We start from the raw sequence: 20,649 nt of genomic DNA on the forward strand, positions 1-20,649 counted from the left end.
ATATTTTAATCTCTTTGATAAAAGTACGACTTTGATATCGACACGTAACTCATTAGCCCTTGCTCAGCTTTACAGTAAGAGAGTAATTAAACTAATACTACCGATGGAAGTGCTCTGCTAAAGGATGTAAATGGTCAAGAGAGTCCTCCCCACTGGTTAATTGCACTAAAATTGGTCTAAGCTACTTTGTGAGAGCCATCAATAGTCCCGCACCGCATGGGGTCTGTATGATTAACGTCTCCTTCCTTTCAAAGCCTTCTTGATGTTCTCTTGGAAGGCTACAGGCCAATCAAAACCACACTCTGAGACGTCACGAGGCCAACTTGACGAGATGATTGGTCGAAGCAGGGAGGGGGACAGCCCCTGTCCTTTTATAGACGATCCCGTCCAGCGCGTAAAAAGCTACTGGGCACCGCTGACAGCGCAAAGACGCACATTGGACACCGTACCCCTCAGCCACGTAATTCCTCTAAACGGGCCGCACGGAGGTGCATGGCCCCATCCCCTTGTATCATGATGAATCCTGTGCAGGGGTCGCCGTCCCAAGACGCCAAACAGCTTCATCAAAAAGAGGAGACGGATACGGAGAGCGAGGAACTGCAACCCAAAGACATGACAACCGAGAAAGGATACAAACTCCAGCGGAGCAGCCTCCCGTTTAGCGTCGAGTCATTGATTTCCAAGAAGACCACCTGTCGGACTTCTTACTCGTCCTCAGATTTAGCTCTGGTCCTTCCGAAGCCCGTGGCTGGGCAAGGCGAACATCTCTCTCCAAGGACTTTTTACGCGGAGAGGAAGATATCGGCTGAGAGCTCGCAGGGTGTTTCCAGTAGCTCCAGCGAAGACAGTCCACAGTTTTGTGAGAAAGATCAGAGCACTTGGTTCCAGACGTCCTCCTTTTCTACACCTCCCCGTAAGTCCGTCCCTCCGCAGTTATCAGAAACAAAAATAAACTGCATTTATCCACCTCTCTATAGGAGCTGCATAACAAGTTTAACTGTGAGACGCCTTTTTGTTTCCTACACACGTATGATGCGTAAATACTATTTTTATTTGGTCATTTATTAGGTAAATAAATGCATAACAATGGAAATATGTTTTGCATCTGAGCTCAAGAAACACTCGCTTCTCTGCTGCACCGACCCTTTACCATTTGATGCCATATATGTCTTGTTATCTATAAAATAAATAAATAAATAAATAAATAAAACAACTTTTAAACATTTAAAAAGTCATAAATGAAAGCAGAAAATCTGAGTATGTGCTCAAGCCTTTGATTCCACAAAGATGTGACAGTGTGTGATGCAGGTTATTTTGTCAACATCAATATACTGCAGTGTATTTATCAGTGTGTGTAAGCTGCGTTATGCTGGTGTTTGTATCCAGTGGCGAGGGCTCTTATGTTCACCTGCTGTGACAATCCCGCTTCAGTTAAACTCCGATTTAATCTAACCTCAGCTTTTTCTCTTTGCAATTTCTTTGTGACAGGAAGCTCAAGTCCAACTCAGTGTACTTTAAGGAAGCATAAAAACAACAGGAAACCTCGCACGCCCTTTACTACCTCCCAGCTCCTGGCGCTGGAGCGCAAGTTTCGCCAGAAGCAGTACCTCTCCATCGCAGAGCGAGCCGAGTTCTCCAACTCTCTCAACCTGACGGAGACTCAGGTCAAAATCTGGTTTCAGAACAGGAGGGCCAAAGCCAAGAGACTTCAGGAGGCCGAGCTGGAAAAGTTTAAGTTAGCCTCCAAGCCCGTCCTGCCTGCATTCGCGCTGCCTTTCCCCCTCGGAGCGCACATGAGCTCTCCATCCTGGGGCCCTTCAAACGCCTTCCCGAGACCCAGTCTGCCTGTGCCAGGACTGTTCAGTGGACCCGTCACTTATGGGATGTACTATTTGTCTTAATAATGTTCCTGTGTGTGTGCGTGTGTGCTCTTGGCCACAGCACAATTAAAAAGTTTTGGAGTTTAGACTATTTTCCCCCCAAACTCCAAAACCGAAGACAAATACGACAAGTGGCGAATACCGGTGTATAAACGTGTGCGTAATCGTTCCGAGTGCGGTCACTTGCTCTCATTTTGTGTCCACTTCTGAGAATCGTGGATTCTTGGCCTTAATTTTCTTAAGCAAAACTCCATAAGCAGATGTCATCTACTCACACAGTAGATGACATGCCTTAAATATTTCATCCCAGCCTGTCCTCCGTGCTCTCCAGTAGCAACTGGGCAATTAAATGTGTCCGGATCTAAAGGCAATAATCCTCTAAAGCTGGGGGACATTAATAAAAGCAACAGAAAAGTACTTAATTGGTGTCAGTGCCTTAGGACCCCGAAGTGTACTCTCTTTATCATCACTTGAATTCCTCATTCAAGATATGAATATTTTTTCTGTTATCGGGTAGCGTTGTCCATTTTTGCTGTGTTAATATCTGTATTATTGTCACGATTTCTATCATTCTTTTTAAAGAACGGAGACAGAATTATATTTTAGGAAAAAAATACATGTATTAGTTTTTTTAACCTTCACAACGTGGCCTTTATGGGAGTGATATTAGATTTACTTTGATGAATTTTGCTGTAAATGTAAATAAAATTTGTAGTGTTCTTAAACGTCCTGCAGTCTCGCTTAAAGGGCAGGAGAAGTGGTATTTATTGAATATCTTTGTATCTGTACTGTGTACATACATGAGTCTATCAAAATGTGCAGTAACTTGTAAAAACTGATTTTAGTAAATAAACATTATCCAAGAATTGATAAGTGCTTGACTCACTTTTTTTTTCTGTTAATATCGCCATTGACCTCTGGAGCCTCCGTGTGTTCTGCGGGTTTTTACTGTGCAGTGCAGCGGAAAAGCTTTGTTAGTTAAATGTTTTTCAAATTTTATTTAGATATTTTATTATGTGATTTATAAGTGTGCAAAACGTTTACCTGACAACCTCATCGCATTCACACGCATTTAATTATCTGATTTGGGAATGACCACATAGCTGTTTGATTTTCAGTGCAGATCCGCTTACTTTTACCACATTGTGCACCTTTCGTAATTTATAAATAAAGAGCATAGCGTATTGTTTTGTTTTCCTTATTTACATTTTAAAGCGAAAACAGTTTGGTCTGTAAATCCTAAAAAGATTACTTGAATCTCAGTTTGTCGCGATGATACAGTTTATTGGAGATAGTACACTTTTATTTTACTTTTAAATATAAAAAACACATTTTTCCCACGACCGACTCAAAGGATGTGGATTTTTAAGGATAAAGGAAACCTTTTATCTTTGCTGCGCACATCAAGTAACCAAGTGACATTCATCTGTCTAACCTACAGGTTGCACCAATTGCGCCACGTTTCTGGGAAAATCTCACATTTTTAATGATGGCTTTGGTTTTGGAATTGATGCATTTTATTGTTTCCATTTATTGCCTGGTTACACTTGTGGGACACTGGTAAACTCTTAAGGCCAATATAATTACCTGGAATATAGAGTTAATAGACACATTTCCCCCATAATTGAACCAAACCCTCAAAAGTTCCCGCTTTTCTTCAATTTTTAATTTGTTCTTGTTAATCTGCCTTCAATTAAATTAGTTAGACCCCCCTTCTTTCTTTCTTTTCTTTTCTTTTTTACAAAAAAGAAACAGAAACCAAAGGCTTAGAGTTAGTGAGATTTAGGGTTTATTTATTTAATAATTACTCACTGTTTAAGCCCACAGTTCTAGAAATTGGCTTCTAGAAGCTGGATCGCATAATTGCGAAAGTTTGCAAATGAAAAAAAGGAAAGAAAAGGAAACGCATGAAGACAGGCTGTGATTACTCAGCCTGTCCAGCAGAGGGCGGTGGCGCCGATTTGCGGCTCAAGGCGCTGATGAAGAAGGCTCTTCCGTTGGTCCGTCCTGTCACAGACAACACTGCAGCGAGGTGAGTACAGAGAAGGGGTGACTGATTGAAAGAATATCTGATAATAATTTCTTAAATAATGGTTAGTTGGGGTCATGCATGTGTCGGTGGATGGAAGATGGAAAAGTAGCCTGACCGGCCACATTCGTGTTTTGTCAAAGTCCCGGTGTCATAGACGGAGTCCTCTGACCTTGGCTAGCAAGCTAACAGAGTTAGCTACCTTTGGCCGGTTTTGAGTGTTTAAATTGAGCAAAACGTCACGGACGGTGCCACTGCAACTATCTTTAAAAAATATAAAACGCGCTACGAATAACTTGGGTGTATTTCATCAAGACACAACAATTATTTAGCTTCAACAGGCTTCATATTGTCTGACCGTGACCCAGAGGACCAGGAGAAACTCTGGACCTCTGGGTCCAGCGAAATGAGGACATTGAGTTGAAGTATTTTATTCATATCTCGGCGTACAGCAAAATATCTCTCCACTCTCAATAACTTGAAAGTGAACATGTAATATATATTTACTGTCTGAAAGTTATTTCATTTAACAATGTAAGGTACTCCTCATCTGTCAGTTTTATGTAAACGCAAATGTCTTTCCAAATGCTGCAATCACTAGACACTCAATTTTATATTTTATATATTCAATTCAATCGGGTTTTATACACTGAATGCCACGCACAGTATGCAAGCATAAATTAAGGAAACATGAAAATAACTGTATACCCGTTCGTTCCTTAATGATATACATTCATTCTTTATTTATTGAGTGAGGAATATGCCTTTCATTTGTCCTTATGTTTAACCTACGTTATGCAAATGCATTTGAAATGTATATTAAAATTTTAGGCTTACATATTTAAGTTTATTCTGATTTTAGTCTAAGGAATTGGTGAATCTTAAATACCTGGGGTCAACCAACCAAAGCAACAGACAGTGTACAAGAGAGGCGAAGAAGTGTGCAGGGTTGGTGGTAATGTTTGACAGAAGGATGGCAGCAGGAGTGAAAGGCAAGGTTCTCAGATGATTTTTCTGTATGATGCTTGTGTAAGTTTTGAAATCCAGTTGTAAAATAAAAGTAGTCTTCTCATTGTGGTGCCTCAAACCAGGTATCCTCCTCATCAACAGACGATTTTCCTGTTTTCTGTTTGTTTCTCAACAAACAAACTAATTATTGACCAAAACACATGTTGACAAGATTTGTCTAGATGATTGTTGACATTTTAATTCAATACTTAAAATAAATAAAAACATGTGTCCTTTCTGTTTTCAGACAGTCGAGATGGCAGGCCGTCGTGTAGCCCTGAAGGCCATTGACTGGGTGGCATTTGCCGAGCGAGTTCCACCCAACCAGCGTGGCATGTTCAATGCACTGAAGACTCGCAGTGATGGCATCTCTGCCAAGTATGATATACACCTCTCACTATGTTATACATCATCATCTCCAATGTGTGGAAATTAGGCTCCAGCTATCAATCGACTAATCTGTCGATTACCCAATCAAGTAAACTCTCAATAATCAGATTAAGTTAACAGGTCATCTGTTTGTTTTAATTCAACTTCTGGAGGATTACTGCAGATTTCTCCCAGTGTAAAACAAACGTCTGTGGATTGAGCAGCCGCAAACTTGGCTTTTCTTAACATCAGAGTTTGTTGATCACATGCTTTGATGAAGTACTCCTGCTAGGTTTTCCCAGTAAAAGATTTAAGGGTGAACACAGGAACTGTGCAGATCTTTTGGATGTTAGAAAACATGTTTTCTTTCACTAAACCTGAGCTCACCATAATGGTAACGGCTCCGCCTCTTAGCTGTGCGTAAACACTCTGGCTCCACCTTAAGCTGGGCCAGCATCATCATCACTGCTGCCATTGTGTTATCAGTGTTTTTGTTTAAAACTGGAGGCTACCTGGGCTTAATGTTGACAAACCTTTTATTCACATGCAGCTTCTGAATATGTTTTTAGTGGCAAATATGCATCACTTTTTCATGGCGACGGTAGCACGCTACAGAGTGTTAAACGAAGCATCGAATGTTTGTCGAGAATTTTTTATAATCGAATCAATCAATCGCTGCAGCTTTAGTAGAAAGAAGATGTTTTCTGCTTTCAAGAGAACACAGCAAATAGTGCAAATGGTAGATATTTATCTTAATTATTGCTGCTTGAACGGCTCATCTTGTACACATTGTACGCTACTGATGCTGGAAGTATCAGTAGTACAAAACAACTGACTGTAGTACACTGGGATGTGTTATTTAAACTGCAATGTTTCCTGCATAATTCCATTCTATTTGTGGTTGTAGAGAGAGCCGTGTTTGTGGGAGACTTAAGGAGTTGGAATGTGTTGGAACAAGAAACTCTTTTTAAGACATGGCTTAATGACATGGAGAGCAGCGATAACAGTGACTGGGTCACCCAGCCAGTAGAAAACAGATTGATCAAGTTGACATGTCATCTTGTATAACCTGCAGACTAAGGCCTGGGTGAATAATTTCATTTTAATCTCAGTTATTATTTTGGTTTCCAGTGATTATAAAAAACATCAGAGAAAAAAAAGCATCACCTTAGTAACTGCATGACATCAATTTAATGAATAAATTTATGTTAGAGATTTAATAGAAAATTAAGCGGCTGTCTCATTATTCTTTGCAGACTTTAATTTATACCATCATTATAATAATTAAAGTGGGCGGTTGCATTAATTTGTCTCCTAGAAGCATCATCACTGAATTTTGCATTTGTATCAACTTGTGAACAGTTCTGTTGTCCATTTTATTTGCTCTTTGCACCTTAAATATCATCTACTTGGGTTTCTCTTTTGCTCTTCTCCTCCCTACCAGGCTAGCCTCCTTGCCAGAAAAGCCTGTGGCTATTGACTGGAGCTTCTACAGGAGTGCAGTGGCCAAAGCCGGGATGGTTGATGAGTTTGAGAAAAAGGTGAGCTTTTCTCAGCAGGTTATTAGTCAATATTAAAGCACCAAATAGAGCGTGTGTAGAATGCCATTTTTAAAAAGTTGTTTGTGGCATTTTTTAATGTTGTGTCTAGCTGCTCTGAAAATTTTTCACATAATTAAAATTGTGTTTTCATTTTATGAAAGATTGTCCTGTAATGCCCCATTGTAGTGGCTGTAAAATCAAATCAGTTTTCACATAACTACATGAATCCCTGTGAAAAATTAAGTACACCCTTACATCTTCCATTGAAAATAAGAGGGTAAGTGGCAGTCAGGTGCTGCTAATTCAAGATTTGCTTTCACTTAGCAGTACCTCAAAGACGCAATGCAGAACAAAATTACGTTGCACAAGATCACATAAAGACATAAAAAACATCAGTACAAAGATTAAAAAGAGTCAAGTATAATAAATAAATGAATATAAAGCCAGTGGTACATATTTAAAAACAATAATAAAATAAATATTCAATTATTGCACAGGAGAAATTTTGATTGCACTGAAAATATTTTGTTGACAGATTTATAGAGTATAATCAAATGCGCTTGATTAACCAATCAAATAACAAGTGTGACCACCTCGATTGAGATTTCTCATACATCATGCACAGTCATTTTCCCGGTGACAGCCATCAACTTCCAGCAACCACTTATTCCTGGTAGGGCACTGGTGCTTGCCAAATGGTTAGCAGACCAGTCTTTAGATCTGTGTGATTGGAGCCTTATTTACTTGACTCTGCATTGTCACAAGTTAAGTCACATGGTTGGTGGCCACATATCTTCAAAACCCCAATTAAAGCAGAAGTTTTAACAGTTTTAAAACTTCAGTGTCATATTAACACAATCCTACTATCTTCACAGGAGTGGACCAGCAAATTCACTCTATGTTCAGAGCGTGCAGTGCTTAGAGAAACTGCAAAAAACCCAACAGCCACATGTCAGACTCTACATGCCTCAGTAGCATGTTTACATGTTAAAGTTCATGACAGTACAGTTAGAAAAAGACCAAAAAACTATGGTTTATTTGGAAAGGCTGCCAGGAGAAAAACTCTTCTCTCTAAAAAGAACAGTTCAGTTTGGAAAGTTGCATCGTAACATACCACATGACTCCTGTCCTTTTATACAGAGGAAACCAAAGTGGAGATGTTTGGCCATAATTTACAGTTTCACATTTACCAAAAACAAAACACAACATATCAACACAAATGCCTCATACCAACTGTGGAGGGCTAATGATATGGACTTGCTTTGGTGCCACAGGATCGGAATGTCTTACAGTCACTGAGTGTTTACCAAAGTATTCTGGAGTCAAACGTGAGGCCATCTGAAAAAAAAAATCCAGGCTTTGGAGTGACCCAGTCTAAGTACAGACCTCAAAATGATCAAAATGCTGTCAGTGGGACATTAAGAGAATTATGCATTAACAAATGTAAAATGATTACTTCACCTTATTACTAATAAGGTGGCTCTACAGGCTATTCAATCAATAGTGTACTTAGTTTTTCACAGCATAGATTATTTTGAAAACCTTCTTTTACATATAACAGTGAGTTAACAGATCACGAAAACGAGTCAGGACCCACTACTTTTAGAAAGTGTTTTGTTTTGTTTTTTTCTCCAAAGCTCATGTTCCTTGTTTGCAGCACAATCCACTCAAAACCGGTCTCAAAAACAAGCGTGTTGCAGGCACAAAATAATCCTGCAATTGAAATACCTTAGATTCCAAGTTGTATTGCCTATAATTAAAAAATAAAAATAAAAATTAGCACATGCTTTGCTATAACATGGGGCTCCCAACTCCCAGTTTTTTTACCATGGGAGGAAGCATTAATGCTTTATCCATTTTTATGTGTAGTCTGACAGTCTCAGACTAGCTTTGAGTGGGACACAAAAAGTAGAGCTTAAATTCCCTGTGTTATTAAATTCTATCTTTTACTTTTTTATTCTTCCTTCACACAGTTTAAAGCACTGCAGATTCCTGAGCCCACTGACACACAGACAAGCACCATCAATGCGCAGGAGGCTGAGGCTGTAAGTGGCGAGATCAAACAAATTAATGTATTTGCATGTTTTAGCTTAAAAGTAAGAACATTTTTATCTGGAAACTGTAATGATGAAAGAAGAATTGGCAGCCATACCATGTGTACATATTTTAATAATAAGAATTGTAAATGTGCAAAGAATTTTCCAAAGGTCACAAAATTGTTTAAACACAAATTGACATTTAAAACAGAGGGAGCTGCATCCCAAATCTCTTCTTCTTTTTGCTCTTTCAAATTCATAATTCACTCTTCTCCAACAGAACAAAAGTGCACAAGCCTACATTGAAGGATCCAAGGCCCGCATTGCTCAGTATGAAGAAGAGGTGAGACAGTAGTTGGCTTATTTGCTCAAATGCACCATGAGTGTGTTATGGTGTTTAAAAACTTCTTTTCTGCTTTGTGTGTTTTCAGCTGGCTAAATTTAAGAACATGATCCCCTTCGATCAGATGACCATCGAGGACCTCAACAGCGTCTTCCCCGAGACAAAGTTGGACAAGGTCAAACACCCATACTGGCCCCATAAGCCCATTGCAGAGCTGTAACTTCATTACTTGACACTGACCTCACAATAAAGATTATGTATTCTAAGGGCGAACCTTTGTTGTCTTCATTGTTTTATTAGTGTGTGGAAAAAAAGATGTCTATTTTAGTTGTCTCTCTTAAAGTAGCACTTTGTTACACTTCCCACGAGAGGGCAACGTTGCTTCAGTTTTATTTGCAGTAAAAGGTATTGGGTGAAAATAACGGCCGTCTTGTTTCGACAAGGTACTATATTTTAATGTCAAGACAGAGCGATTTCCCGAAAATAACATATAGCTAATGACAGATTTAAACGTAACGGAAGTGACGGACATGTGAGGAACTAATTGAGGTTTGATTGTTTTATTAACACTTTTATCATTCTTAAAGGTGTAGCAGTATCCCGCGGCAAAGGCGAGTGATGGTTGTCTTATTGTCAATCATTCCAAATATTATCCAATCACGGGTCGTCTGGTTAGTTATTCTAAATTCTCATTGGACACAGATTTTTTATTTACATAAATGTGGGCGGGAGATCTGGGCCAGCGCCCAGTCTTGTATTTTAATTGGGCCGACTTGACAACATCGTCAATGTTGATTGGACGGAGGTCTAGCGGACTTAGACGAGGAGGGGCTACATTGAAGATGATTTCCGTTGTGTTTCACTTGACTGTACGTGACGATTGACCGGAGTGTATCAGCTTAGGTAAATCCTTCTATACATATATTATTTAAAGAGATGAGTTTGGTATATGTTTTAGTAGACGACTGTATAATTTTACGAGGCTTTTACTTAATGATAGTAGTGAAAACCGGAGATAGCTCTTCAACTGTGTCACTAATATTAATATTAGTGACACAGTTGAAGAGCTAATATTAATATTATAGCTCTGTCACATTGCTCTTTTGGAGGTCAGAAAAAGACGAACTGTAAACCCAAGCCCGTTATCGTATTTACGATGGTTAGAAGTTCTTGCACCCCCAAGTCATTAATGATGGCCGGAGAAAACCGGTAACGACAGCTAGCTAACATCCCGTGACAATAATCTGTCAGGTGCCCTCTGCCTTGAAGGTAGCAAAGATTTTTCTACTTCCAGCTTATCGGCTGTGTCCTAATACTAATACTAATAATAAACGGTTCTCCGAGTTGAAAGAACTAAACGAGGCCTAACTATAATCTAATCTATGTAGCCACTGTCGTCTTCGGGATTGGTTTCATGTGAGTGTTTGCTAGCTAACGGTACACTACTGCGACAAAATAAAAAATAAAAACACCATCTGCTGGTGTGTACTAGCTACCTAAATGTCGTAAAGCTTACTATAAAAACTCCACTTTTTTCTAATGTACTGAAGGTGAATCCTCACCACCAGGGTCTGTTTACAACGCAACCAAATAACCAGAGTCAGCAAACCAGCGCCGCTTCGGGCGTAAATTATGGAGAGCAGTTTTAGCTGGATGGAAACACGAGCTAATGTCATCCTCACACAGTGGGCAGTGATGTAGTCAGAAGACGCCCCCTGAAGAGCAGGAGTGTAATTTAATATGATATTTATGTTTACAGGCTCTGGACAGAGCACAATAAGGCTAATGTGAACATAAATCCGTGCAGCTAATGAACAGTTTTTGAACAAAATTCACAGTCACGTGTAGCTTTCCTGCACCTGGTTGGCATGTCCACAATTTAACAGAACACTTCCTAAATATATTAAACTGTATATTTTGTGCGAGAAGGGCTTTAATACTCAAATACAGGCAAAACACTGGACAGATCGGTACAATATAACTAGCTGGTCACTGCTTTGCTGCAGTTTGCATGTGTCAGGGCTCTATGCTGCCTGTATTTTATTTAAAAAAAAAAAAAAATCCCAGTTTGGGCTGAAAGTAACAACAAAAGAACTGTTTTGTTTCCCTTTACCTGTCTTAAATACACCATTTAACCATTAAGATACAGAGTGATAGTTCAGTCCACTTTGGAATCTTTTTTTTTTATCTGTCAGAGTTTCCAACCATACACATCACAAGACCTTGAAAGCCCAAACTGTTGTTATTGTTACCATGAATCTCATGGTATAGTCGGTACTCTGTTAACAGTCAGTCCAGGTCAGATCGTGTATAGTGGGTTAAACACTGGCTTCATTGTTCCTAGAGAACAATAGGAGTAGGGCTGCATGGAGAGGGGCACTGCTTGGAGGCTAGAGGGTGAATACTATCTCCTTTGGGTCTATCATCCTGTACTCTTCTTAAAGGTGCTATTGCCACACTTTAAAACTATGCTGAGTGAAGTGTCAAGTGTAACTCTAAGTTTCAGTTTTTATTTTGTCTGGATTTACGCAAGGTTTGATACACTGGCTGCTTCAACAGAGGCAGAAAAAAGATTTTGCAACACATGGGACTACTTTATCAGTCCATTCTTAGCTCGCCTATTTGTCCATTCTTAAATTAGGCCAGGTTACCATGGCATCCTTTGTTGTGTTCCTCCAGTTCTTGAGTAGTTGTTTTCAGTATGGAGGGCACGTGGGGGTGTGCTTGGTCTGCAGCAAGGTTTCGGTGGCTGGTATATGTAAAAGTAACATCCAGATAAATGCCAGGATCCAAGATTTGTGCCTTTTGGTAGGAAATGCTAAAGATGTTCCTATGCGGTGTTGTAGCTCTGTGGGTCCTTTGCAGCAGCATGCTGTTCTGTGGTTTTGTTTATGATGCACAGGGTTACTTCATGTAACACAACACTCCACTCTGTTTTTCACAGATTGAATTTCATCCATGCATCAGTCCAGCCTCTCTATCTCTCTCCGAGTCACCAATCGCACAGGAGAAAGCTGCTGCTGATTGCAGTTTATGTTGTATACTAGAGCTGGGCGATACAACGATAACGATATGTATCGCGATATAACTTTTACTCGATAGAGAAATTAAGCTATCGCGATAGACTTCACCGCTCTTGTCCTCTTGAAAAAAAAAGGTCAGCCAATCCAAATTAAGTAGCGCAGAGCCGAACCAATCACAGCCGCAGCGTCACGTCGCGTGACTTGTTATGTACAGCACAAGTGCCAAGCCGCACGTGTGTTTGTTTGGGAAGCAGCCAGCGGGTAATGGAGCCAGCGCGTAATGGAGGAAATGAGTGTGCCGACTAGAAAAATCAACCGAGCGTGACCGAAGAGAAAACAGATGATGGTTCCAACGCCGGAGAGATTGTCGAACGGAAGAGCCATAGAAGTTCCGTAGTGTGAAGGTATTTCGGCTATTTCAAGTCTGACAAAAAACAGAGTAGCATGCACTGTAAATTGTGCCGAAAGCAAGTCTGGAAATACAATAAACTGGTGCATGCGTCACACTGTGCGCCACGTTATTGTTTCGGTGAAATGAATTTCTACAATACTGTTACTGTTAATTCTACTCTCTGCAGTGTTTAAATGCTTACATATACACACAGTTACTGTCCGTCCACACATACGACTCGGTTCTGCTTCTATGCCCCAGCTTTTACTTTTTCCCACCGAGGCTTCTAGACTTCTGATTGGCCAACATTTCTGCACGGTTAGGAATCTAGCGCCACCTGCTGCTTTGGCATGTTCATAGCAGCGTTTTCCTTCATTTCTGCCTTTATGTGTGGACGGGATTATTTTTTAAAACGAAAACGGAAAATCTCAGTTTTCAAAAATACCCGTGTACGCGTGGACGTAGCCTCAGTCTCTGACTGGAAGCGCTAATTCGTCATTCGGCTTTTGTCAGACTAAAGTAACTGTTAAAACTGTTTGAAAAGCTCAGCTATACAACAAGGAGAGATTGAGAATTTCCTTTTAGTTCTCAGTTTATTTGATATTGACAAAAGTTAGTCAGTTTTGTCTGTTCTTCTGTAAAACAAACTAAGATTTATTTTTAGAATTAATATTTTGTTTCTAAGTGGAATTGACAATTTAGTAGTCTGTTTCGTTTGTTCCATTTTGAAACTTAAACGCTTTAGCGGCTGCCTTTTGTGTAGTTTGTAATATTTGCCTTTATTTATCTGAAAAAGTCTCATGTTCCTTAAGTACATCTACCCTGTTGAACTTATTATGGGAAATAAATATTTAAATAAAAACAAGCTGCTGATTATTTCACATTTTACTTGTGAGCAACGGCACATTTAAATCTTACAAATATAGTTATTTGGCTTATATCGTGATAGATATCGTTATCGACTGAAATGAAAAAAACATATCGTGATATGAAAAAATCTCGTATCGCCCAGCTCTATTGTATACATCCTGTCTAAACATTTAGGCAATTGGTGGTAACATTGAGACATGCTGTATGTTGCACAAATTTTAACAGTCAGTATTTGTAGAAAAATATAATCCAAACTCAGTTTAAAGGTGTGTTGAGTAGGGATGGGTATCGTTTAGGTTTTATCCGATACCAGTACCAAACCGGTACTTTTGAAACGGTGCCGGTGCTTAAACAGTGCTCGAACCGGTGCTTAAAGAATGGAGAACACACACTTTGTCCAAAAACCTCTCATTTTTAGCTGTTTTTTTTTGTAAAAAGATAACAATGTTTTAGCCTTTTCTGCAGGTATGGGGCATATATGGTATCACTCTTGGCTGGAAGCAGTGCTTAATCAATGGAAAAAACACCAATTTTGTCTAAAAACCTCTCATGTTTAGCTGTTTCCCACTTTTTCTTTGGTCATTTTAGCCTTTTTGGCCAGGGTGAAGGGAGTATCTGCCATCAAACAAGAAGACAACCGCATGTAACTACGACAGTGTTTGCTAGTTCACCTTACGTGCATTAATGTAATAACGTGGTTAGCCTACTCAACGTAAATTACACACGAACAACATTAAGCTACTCACGCAGAGAAGAACGGCTGCTGCTGCCATCATCATCCTCATCATTTCTGCTACACTGGCAGGGCTAGGGGCCAGGACTCTCCTCTTCGGGTTCTTGGGGGATGTTGCTAACTCTGGGTCCGATAACAGGCACCACACCCGCAGTAGATGTGCTCGGTGTGTGAGGTCTCGCAGCAAGCTATGAAATACTGTGCATTTCTCGGCTTTTAAAAAAACGCTATGCGTCGCCAGGTGTTTCATCAGATTCCAGGAGTTACCTCCTTTGGACAGTATCACCTTAAAGCACTTGTTGCAGGCTGATGAGTTTGCATCTTTTGCTGTGAAGTACAGCCAGACTTTTTATTCTGTAGCTTTGCTCTAAAAGAACGTATGTACCTGGGCCCGCCTTCTGTCCTCGGAAAGGTAAAATGAATGGCTAGAATCCAAAGTGTATGAGGTCTCAGGAAAGAAAAGCACCGAAATAAAGCACTGAAATGTGCGCTGCTTTTCAGTCTGGTTACTACCGTTTATGTCAGAACCGGTGCCATCCCTAGTGTTGAGTGTCTAATTTATTTATTTTTTCAAGTAGGAATCCAAAACAAACACACACAAAAAACAGTCATTCTCAGTTAGGATGATTTACTAATGCTAGTGTTTCAATATAAACAAAATTTGTTGCAGCTCTTTATTATTATGGAAAATGATAAAAGGCTTTGGTATTTCAAAATTGTTTTTATAGTCCTGAATAATTCACATTAAAAATTATCAATATATTTTATAATTTGTTAAGATATAAAGATATTTTCTTTTTCGTTTATCAAAACTTCCAGTAACTTCCACTGTCCAATACCAAAAGATTTTATAAAACAGAAAAAAGGGTCAGCATTGTTATTGTAATGTCTTTTCTTAGCCATAAGATGCTTGCTTCTTTATAGGCATCTTCCTCTTTGTGCAGCAGCCTAATCTGTATACCCTTAGCAAACATAGAATCTGCTTGTTTAATCTCCAGCATCACTTTCTGCTCGAGGCTTTAGTGTTAGTGGGTAATTGGTTGTCCTCAGTCAGCTTCGCTATTTATTTGTCTGTAGACAGTGAGCTTGTTGTTTTTGCTATAGAATAAATGCCTGTGTCAGCTGAATCTGTCTGTATTCTGGCAGATGTGGGCAGTTACGTGGTATGTGCCTGGATAAACTTGTACATCTCCTACTGCTCAGTGTGTATCTCTCTGGGGAGGTAAAATACTACAGTGTACAATGGCAGTGGTTAAAGGAAAATTGTATGTGCAAAAGAATAAACAGAAAACAACAAAAAACCTCTCCACTTATGCAGTCACTCGTAAACACACGAAAACTAAGATACAAACCTAACGAACACAAAGCTGTTGTCAACCAGCATTTCTGCCTTTTTAATTAATTAATTAATTTTTTTAATTTCATCATCATGTAATGTCCCGTTAAAAATGGCACAAATTTAGTGGAGCAACAAGAAAATCATTCCTATTTGGATGAAGGGGAAGGATAAAAAGGTGAAAAGGGGGTAATGAGTTACTACCTGTATAGTCGTTTATCTGTTATCTAGCAAGCCTGCCGTGTTTCTGTGTAACTAAGGCCTGGATCAGTGATGTCAGCAATATGCTGTTGTAGGATGCAAATTTTTGGATCCCTTTTCTTCTGTGCAGTTGAAGCGATTTTTGAAGAATAGATGCAGTTAGACAGCTAATCCAGAAACTTTAGTTAGGGACTGAGAAATGTTCTTCTCTTATGCAACTGTGTGTGCTAACAACTTCTTTGTCTTTGAACTACATTTGCTCGTTCTGCCCCACTATTTTTTTTCCTGCAGCTGTGAACTATTTAATTTGTTTGTGTGGATGCACGTCCATAGTACCACTCATACTCCTGGTAGTACAAACTGTGGTTTTCTCACTCAGCTGGGCAGCATAGACTACCAAACTGTAACATGTCAAAGAACGCTTTATGTTGACTTTCAACAAGTTACTTTGCTTTGCTAAACATGTTGGCTCAAGATATGTTTGACTTGTGTTAACAGGAAAAATCACAGTAAGCAGCTAAATAGAATTTGCCTCTCCATAATTTGAAAGTGTGTACCTGTGTTTTTCATACCGTGCCATGTCAAAATAGCTTTTTGTTGAGTATGCATATCTATCTTTGTTCTCAGTGGCTGTTGATGGACCATCCCTATGAAGAAACAGGGTTACAATGGGACAGAGTACCTCCGAACAAGAGGGTGAAGGTCACAGCCAAGAGGTTGGTTTTGACTACAGTATTTATTTGTATACGTGTCCTTGCTCCAGCGGATAGGCAGTCTTTCACAATCCTAATGTGGAAACAGGCTTCAAGGTTATTAACATAAGCCACAGCAACCTGCCAGTAGAAAACGGTGTGCTGGTGACTTGTATTAGCACATAACTTTGTGCTTACAAAAATATGAAAAGCTGACTTGTAGGTTTTAGAAAGAGACCTTGAAACAAGTGTCCATTTAAAACTTCTCAGCTAGTACAGAATTTGAGCTTTAATTTTAAACAAAGTTAGCTTGAGAGTGTGTAGACTACGTTTACATCACTAGAGCCATCTGCTTGTCCACCACTAATATGTCTCGTTGGTTAGCCATCACCAGTTTGTCTGTCTGTAGCTTGGTCATTCTTGACCACCCTAGTGGTGCACAATTTGAGCTTTCATTTGAAACAAAGTTAGCTTTAGAGTGTGTAGACTAAGCTGAATATGGTTTTTCATGCATGCACAGTGACGGATTTGTCCTAGTTGTCATTTTGAGACAAATGCACATGCATTAGGGATGGGTATTGATAAGATTTTCACGATTCCGATTCCATTTTCGATTCTGTTTAACAATTCGATTCTCTTATCGATTCTTATTTTTAAAAAGGAGAACACTAAGGTCGACTAGCTTAGAACTTTGTTTTATATCTTCTCTTTGAACAAGATTTAGGAGTAACATGGCCTTACAAACCCAACAGTGAGATCTTAAGAGATCCAGCCTACGGCTCTTTAATGGGGTGTCACAAGGTCCCCGGGGGAAAAAATTGTAAAAGTAAAATAAATATTCTTCTGTAGCAATAACAAAGTATAACATAAATTATTCTGTAGCAATTACACAAGAATATCCAGTAATGTCCCTGCCTACAATTAAACACATTCATTTACTGAAAATCGGGGGCATCTGCTGTGGCAAATGGGTTCAAGCCTTTGACCACAAACTCAGTCACTGCTCGGTGACATTCGTCTATCCTGGCCTGAAAGGAGACGTTACCGGTAGACTGCAGCGAGAACTGCCAGCATCTGAGCCAACCAGACTCTGTCTGTCTCTCTCATCACGGTCACCTAAATGCACAGTAATGGCAGGTTTTGTAATAAGGCAGATCGCGCTAACATAATATGCACTGTTAGTTGATTATTTACCTGCCGCATTAACGGGAGAGGACGTGCAAACGTTACCGCTGCTGCTGGGTTGAGATTCACGAATCTGGAGCGGAATTAAAAACACGACATTCATTTAAGGTTATCGTGTGTTTTGTGAGCAAATGCTTTTGCATATTCGTAGTGTTTCCTCCCTTAAATGAAATATCTACTTTGCAAGTATTGCAAGTTGCCCTGTTGTCATCCGTTCTCGTAAAGTATAACCAAACTTTTGAGCGTTTGAGCCGCCATGTTTCCTGCCAGGTAAATGACGCTCCGCAACGTGATGACGTCATTCGGGGCGACTGGAATCGATATGGGAATCGTTTGCAAAAATGGCAAACAACTCCAAGGAATTGAAACAGTGGGAACCGGTTCTCAACAAGAACCGGTTTTCGATACCGATCCCTAACATACATGTACACTTTCCACACTCAACTCACTGATTTCTGAACTATATTTTGAACTCTTATTCTAAGTCTGCAGGTGTAGTGCATTTCCATGTGCACATGCTGTCCATGCACTTACTGTCTCTAATTTCCACTATCAGTGAGTGTCAAGTGACGTGTCCAGCTTAAGACATTTACTGCTTAATAACCCTTAGCTAAACATACGGTAATCAATAATGACTGATAACGGACATGCAGTCTTACTGTCTGGCTGTCAGACAGCACCTATTACTCTTACTCTTGCAATATGGTATCTGATGGATTGTTAGTGACACACACACATAAAGACACATAAAGAAGCTTGTCTTGGCCACAAGATCTTTGCACTCTTTTCAAACTCTTTGAACTGACAGTCTTTATTTCAAAAGTAAGTGCTGAGTTTGATATTACTTAATTTAAGTAATAAAGATTTCCTTAGTTAAAAGAAAAGCCAAAATATATTGCCTGTGAGCCCAGTAATTTTATATCTGAAATCCTGAGTCTATTAATAGTATCCAAAACTGTGAAACTCTGTGTGGTAATCAGTTTGTAACTATGTGAAACATGGTAAGGGCAAAGTGTGAAGAGGATCAGATGAGTTGCTGCATTCTCATCTCCTTTGACTGTTGTTTCATGTGCATTAGGCAGTCCTTCCTCAAGGACAAATTCCGCATTCTCACATTCCAGTGCACTTCAGAACTGAAGCCTGCAGGCCCGGGCTTCATACTAGGAGATAATTAAAAAAATATTAAAAATTTAAAAATCCCATCTCGCCACTTGGTTATGGTGTTCCACGTATGGCCTACCTGCTAGCATTTTGCACCCTGCTGTTATATGCTGGATTGTCAGGGGCATCTTTACACAGCCTGCACCTGTTGTCTTACCTGGTGTGATAGACCCCAGCTTTTATGGATCTTGTCCTCAGAGCTTGTTCCTGTGCTGCCATGATTAGTGCCTCCATGCTGTCTTTCAGTCCAGCTCTGTCTAGCCACTGGTAGGATTGCTGGATGCCAGCTGCTTCATCTATCTGCCGGTGGCATATACTGTCCAGGGGCCTGTCCTTCCATCATGGTTCTTGTCCTTGCTCCTCTTCTTTCTTGTGTTTCTGCTGACTGAGGTATTTACTAAGCACGCAGTCATCATGGATGTTTGTTGTCTCATCCTGGACAGTGGTTCTGAAGCTCACTAGTCCCCAGCCTTTTTTTTTTTTTTTTTGCATAGCATAAACTCTCAGGGTGCTGGATTTGGGGTGAAACCCTCCATGCATACTAACGAGCTTCCTTATCTTGATGTCCATGGCTTCTGTCTCCTCTTTTGGTCAGCTTAGTATCCCAGCAGGATATCTAATCTCTAGCAGGATGTAGGTGTTGATTGCCTGGATCTTCTTCTTCCCATTCAGCTGACTCCTCCGGACCTGCCTTACTCTCTGCAGGTATTTTTTAGTTGTGGTTTTCCTACCATCCTTCTCATGGCTTCCATTTGCCTGTGGGTATGCAGTTTGATGTCATCAATGTAGGTGAGGAGGAGGTGGCTTACAATTCCCCTGTTCCATAGTCAGTATCCATATCCCCCATTAGTTCCCGAGGAAGACTCTTAGGAACCTGTTGATCTTGTACAGCTCTAGGTTTCCAGGATGCAGTTGTGGGGCATTGAGTCATAGGCCTTCTTGTAGTCAATCCAGGTGGTCCACAGGTTGGTCAGTCTGGTCTTGCAATCGCAAGCAACTGCTCTTTCTACCAGTAGCTGGTGTTTCGCCCCTGTGGTATTCTTGCCAATTCTTTTCTGTGCCCCTCTCATATATTTAGCCACATGCCTGTTCATATTAGCCACTATGATGCCTAAAAGGAGCTTCCATGTGGTACTGAGGCAGGTTATTGGCCGGTAGTTGGTTGGGACCAATACCTAAAACACTTTTTAATTTGTTTTGTTTTTCATTTTCTGATTGACTGTACTGTTTGTGTCTTCTCTTGTTACATTAGGACGGGTTTGATAACATCAAGACTTTTGTGGAGGAGGAACTACAAACGAGCATGGTGAGCATCCAGTTTGATTTCATGTCTTAGTAAGTCTCATTCAACAGCCAATTTGTCACACAGGTAAGGGAACTGTAGATTTATACACTTGGAAATAAATTGGAAAACTAACAGAAACTACCTACGGTAATACATCTCAAGTAGGTGTAACCATGTTTACTGCTGGTAATATATGTACCTTGATGACAATGAACAAATAATTAAAAACTGAAAATAAAATTATTTGTTTTTAATGGCCTCAACTTAGTTTTTTTTTTCTTTTTAGAAAACACAAATACTTTAACTAAAATATTACTTTAATATTAAAATATCCAAGTAAATAAATGCTTTACTGTTGTAAATACTATAATGTATACCACTGACGTTCTCCCTCTTTGGTTCCTCTTTATTCAGATGGTGGGGATGGTAATTGGTGCAGGTATCGCCATAGTCCTCATCGCCATCCTGATCTTCTTCATCTTGCGGAGGATCAAGCTTCGAAGTCAGTAGTTGCTGAAATGCATTTCTCATTGTACATCTAAAACGCATAAGGATAGTCATGAAGT

At 39.8% G+C, this 20,649-nt stretch overlaps 3 protein-coding genes across 7 annotated transcripts in view; all 3 read left to right on the forward strand.

Annotated features, from left to right (window-relative positions):
- The first annotated feature begins 420 nt into the window (after positions 1-420).
- Positions 421-1,901, forward strand: LOC146630894 (homeobox protein MSH-C-like). Its single transcript, XM_085356176.1, has 2 exons — positions 421-913; positions 1,489-1,901. Exons 1-2 carry the CDS (start codon positions 493-495, stop codon positions 1,899-1,901), a joined length of 834 nt encoding a protein of 277 aa, XP_085212302.1. The 5' UTR covers positions 421-492.
- A 1,957-nt stretch (positions 1,902-3,858) lies between these two features.
- On the forward strand, positions 3,859-9,473 carry LOC146630895 (ATP synthase peripheral stalk subunit d, mitochondrial-like). The gene is made up of 6 exons (XM_085356177.1): positions 3,859-3,912; positions 5,165-5,295; positions 6,731-6,827; positions 8,801-8,872; positions 9,144-9,206; positions 9,295-9,473. The coding sequence occupies exons 2-6, from the start codon at positions 5,174-5,176 to the stop codon at positions 9,424-9,426; spliced, it is 486 nt and encodes a 161-aa protein (XP_085212303.1). The 5' UTR covers positions 3,859-3,912; positions 5,165-5,173; the 3' UTR covers positions 9,427-9,473.
- A 560-nt stretch (positions 9,474-10,033) lies between these two features.
- The window catches only part of pnpla6 (patatin-like phospholipase domain containing 6), a 33,693-nt gene continuing 23,077 nt past the window's right edge, over positions 10,034-20,649 (forward strand). For all 5 annotated transcript variants that reach the window (XM_085355022.1, XM_085355018.1, XM_085355017.1 and 2 more), the window contains exons 1-4: positions 10,034-10,109; positions 16,388-16,476; positions 20,051-20,104; positions 20,498-20,585. In XM_085355022.1, coding sequence (XP_085211148.1) covers positions 16,429-16,476; positions 20,051-20,104; positions 20,498-20,585 — 190 coding nt within the window. In that variant the 5' untranslated portion in view covers positions 10,034-10,109; positions 16,388-16,428. The remainder of the gene's footprint in view (positions 10,110-16,387; positions 16,477-20,050; positions 20,105-20,497; positions 20,586-20,649) is intronic.

Source organism: Diplotaxodon limnothrissa, linkage group LG6, assembly GCF_057381915.1.
Source record: "Diplotaxodon limnothrissa isolate DT_005_m linkage group LG6, D_limnothrissa_male_GT1.1, whole genome shotgun sequence".
In the NCBI taxonomy this organism is placed as follows: Eukaryota; Metazoa; Chordata; class Actinopteri; order Cichliformes; family Cichlidae; genus Diplotaxodon; species Diplotaxodon limnothrissa.

Coding starts and splice junctions, on each gene's coding strand:
- LOC146630895 (XM_085356177.1), top strand. CDS start 5,174: ATGGCAGGCCGTCGTGTAGCCCTGAAGGCCATTGACTGGGTGGCATTT. Junction 6,828..8,800: donor TTGATGAGTTTGAGAAAAAG/GTGAGCTTTTCT, acceptor TCCTTCACACAG/TTTAAAGCACTGCAGATTCC. Junction 9,207..9,294: donor TTGCTCAGTATGAAGAAGAG/GTGAGACAGTAG, acceptor GTGTGTTTTCAG/CTGGCTAAATTTAAGAACAT.
- LOC146630894 (XM_085356176.1), top strand. CDS start 493: ATGGCCCCATCCCCTTGTATCATGATGAATCCTGTGCAGGGGTCGCCG. Junction 914..1,488: donor CTCCTTTTCTACACCTCCCC/GTAAGTCCGTCC, acceptor TCTTTGTGACAG/GAAGCTCAAGTCCAACTCAG.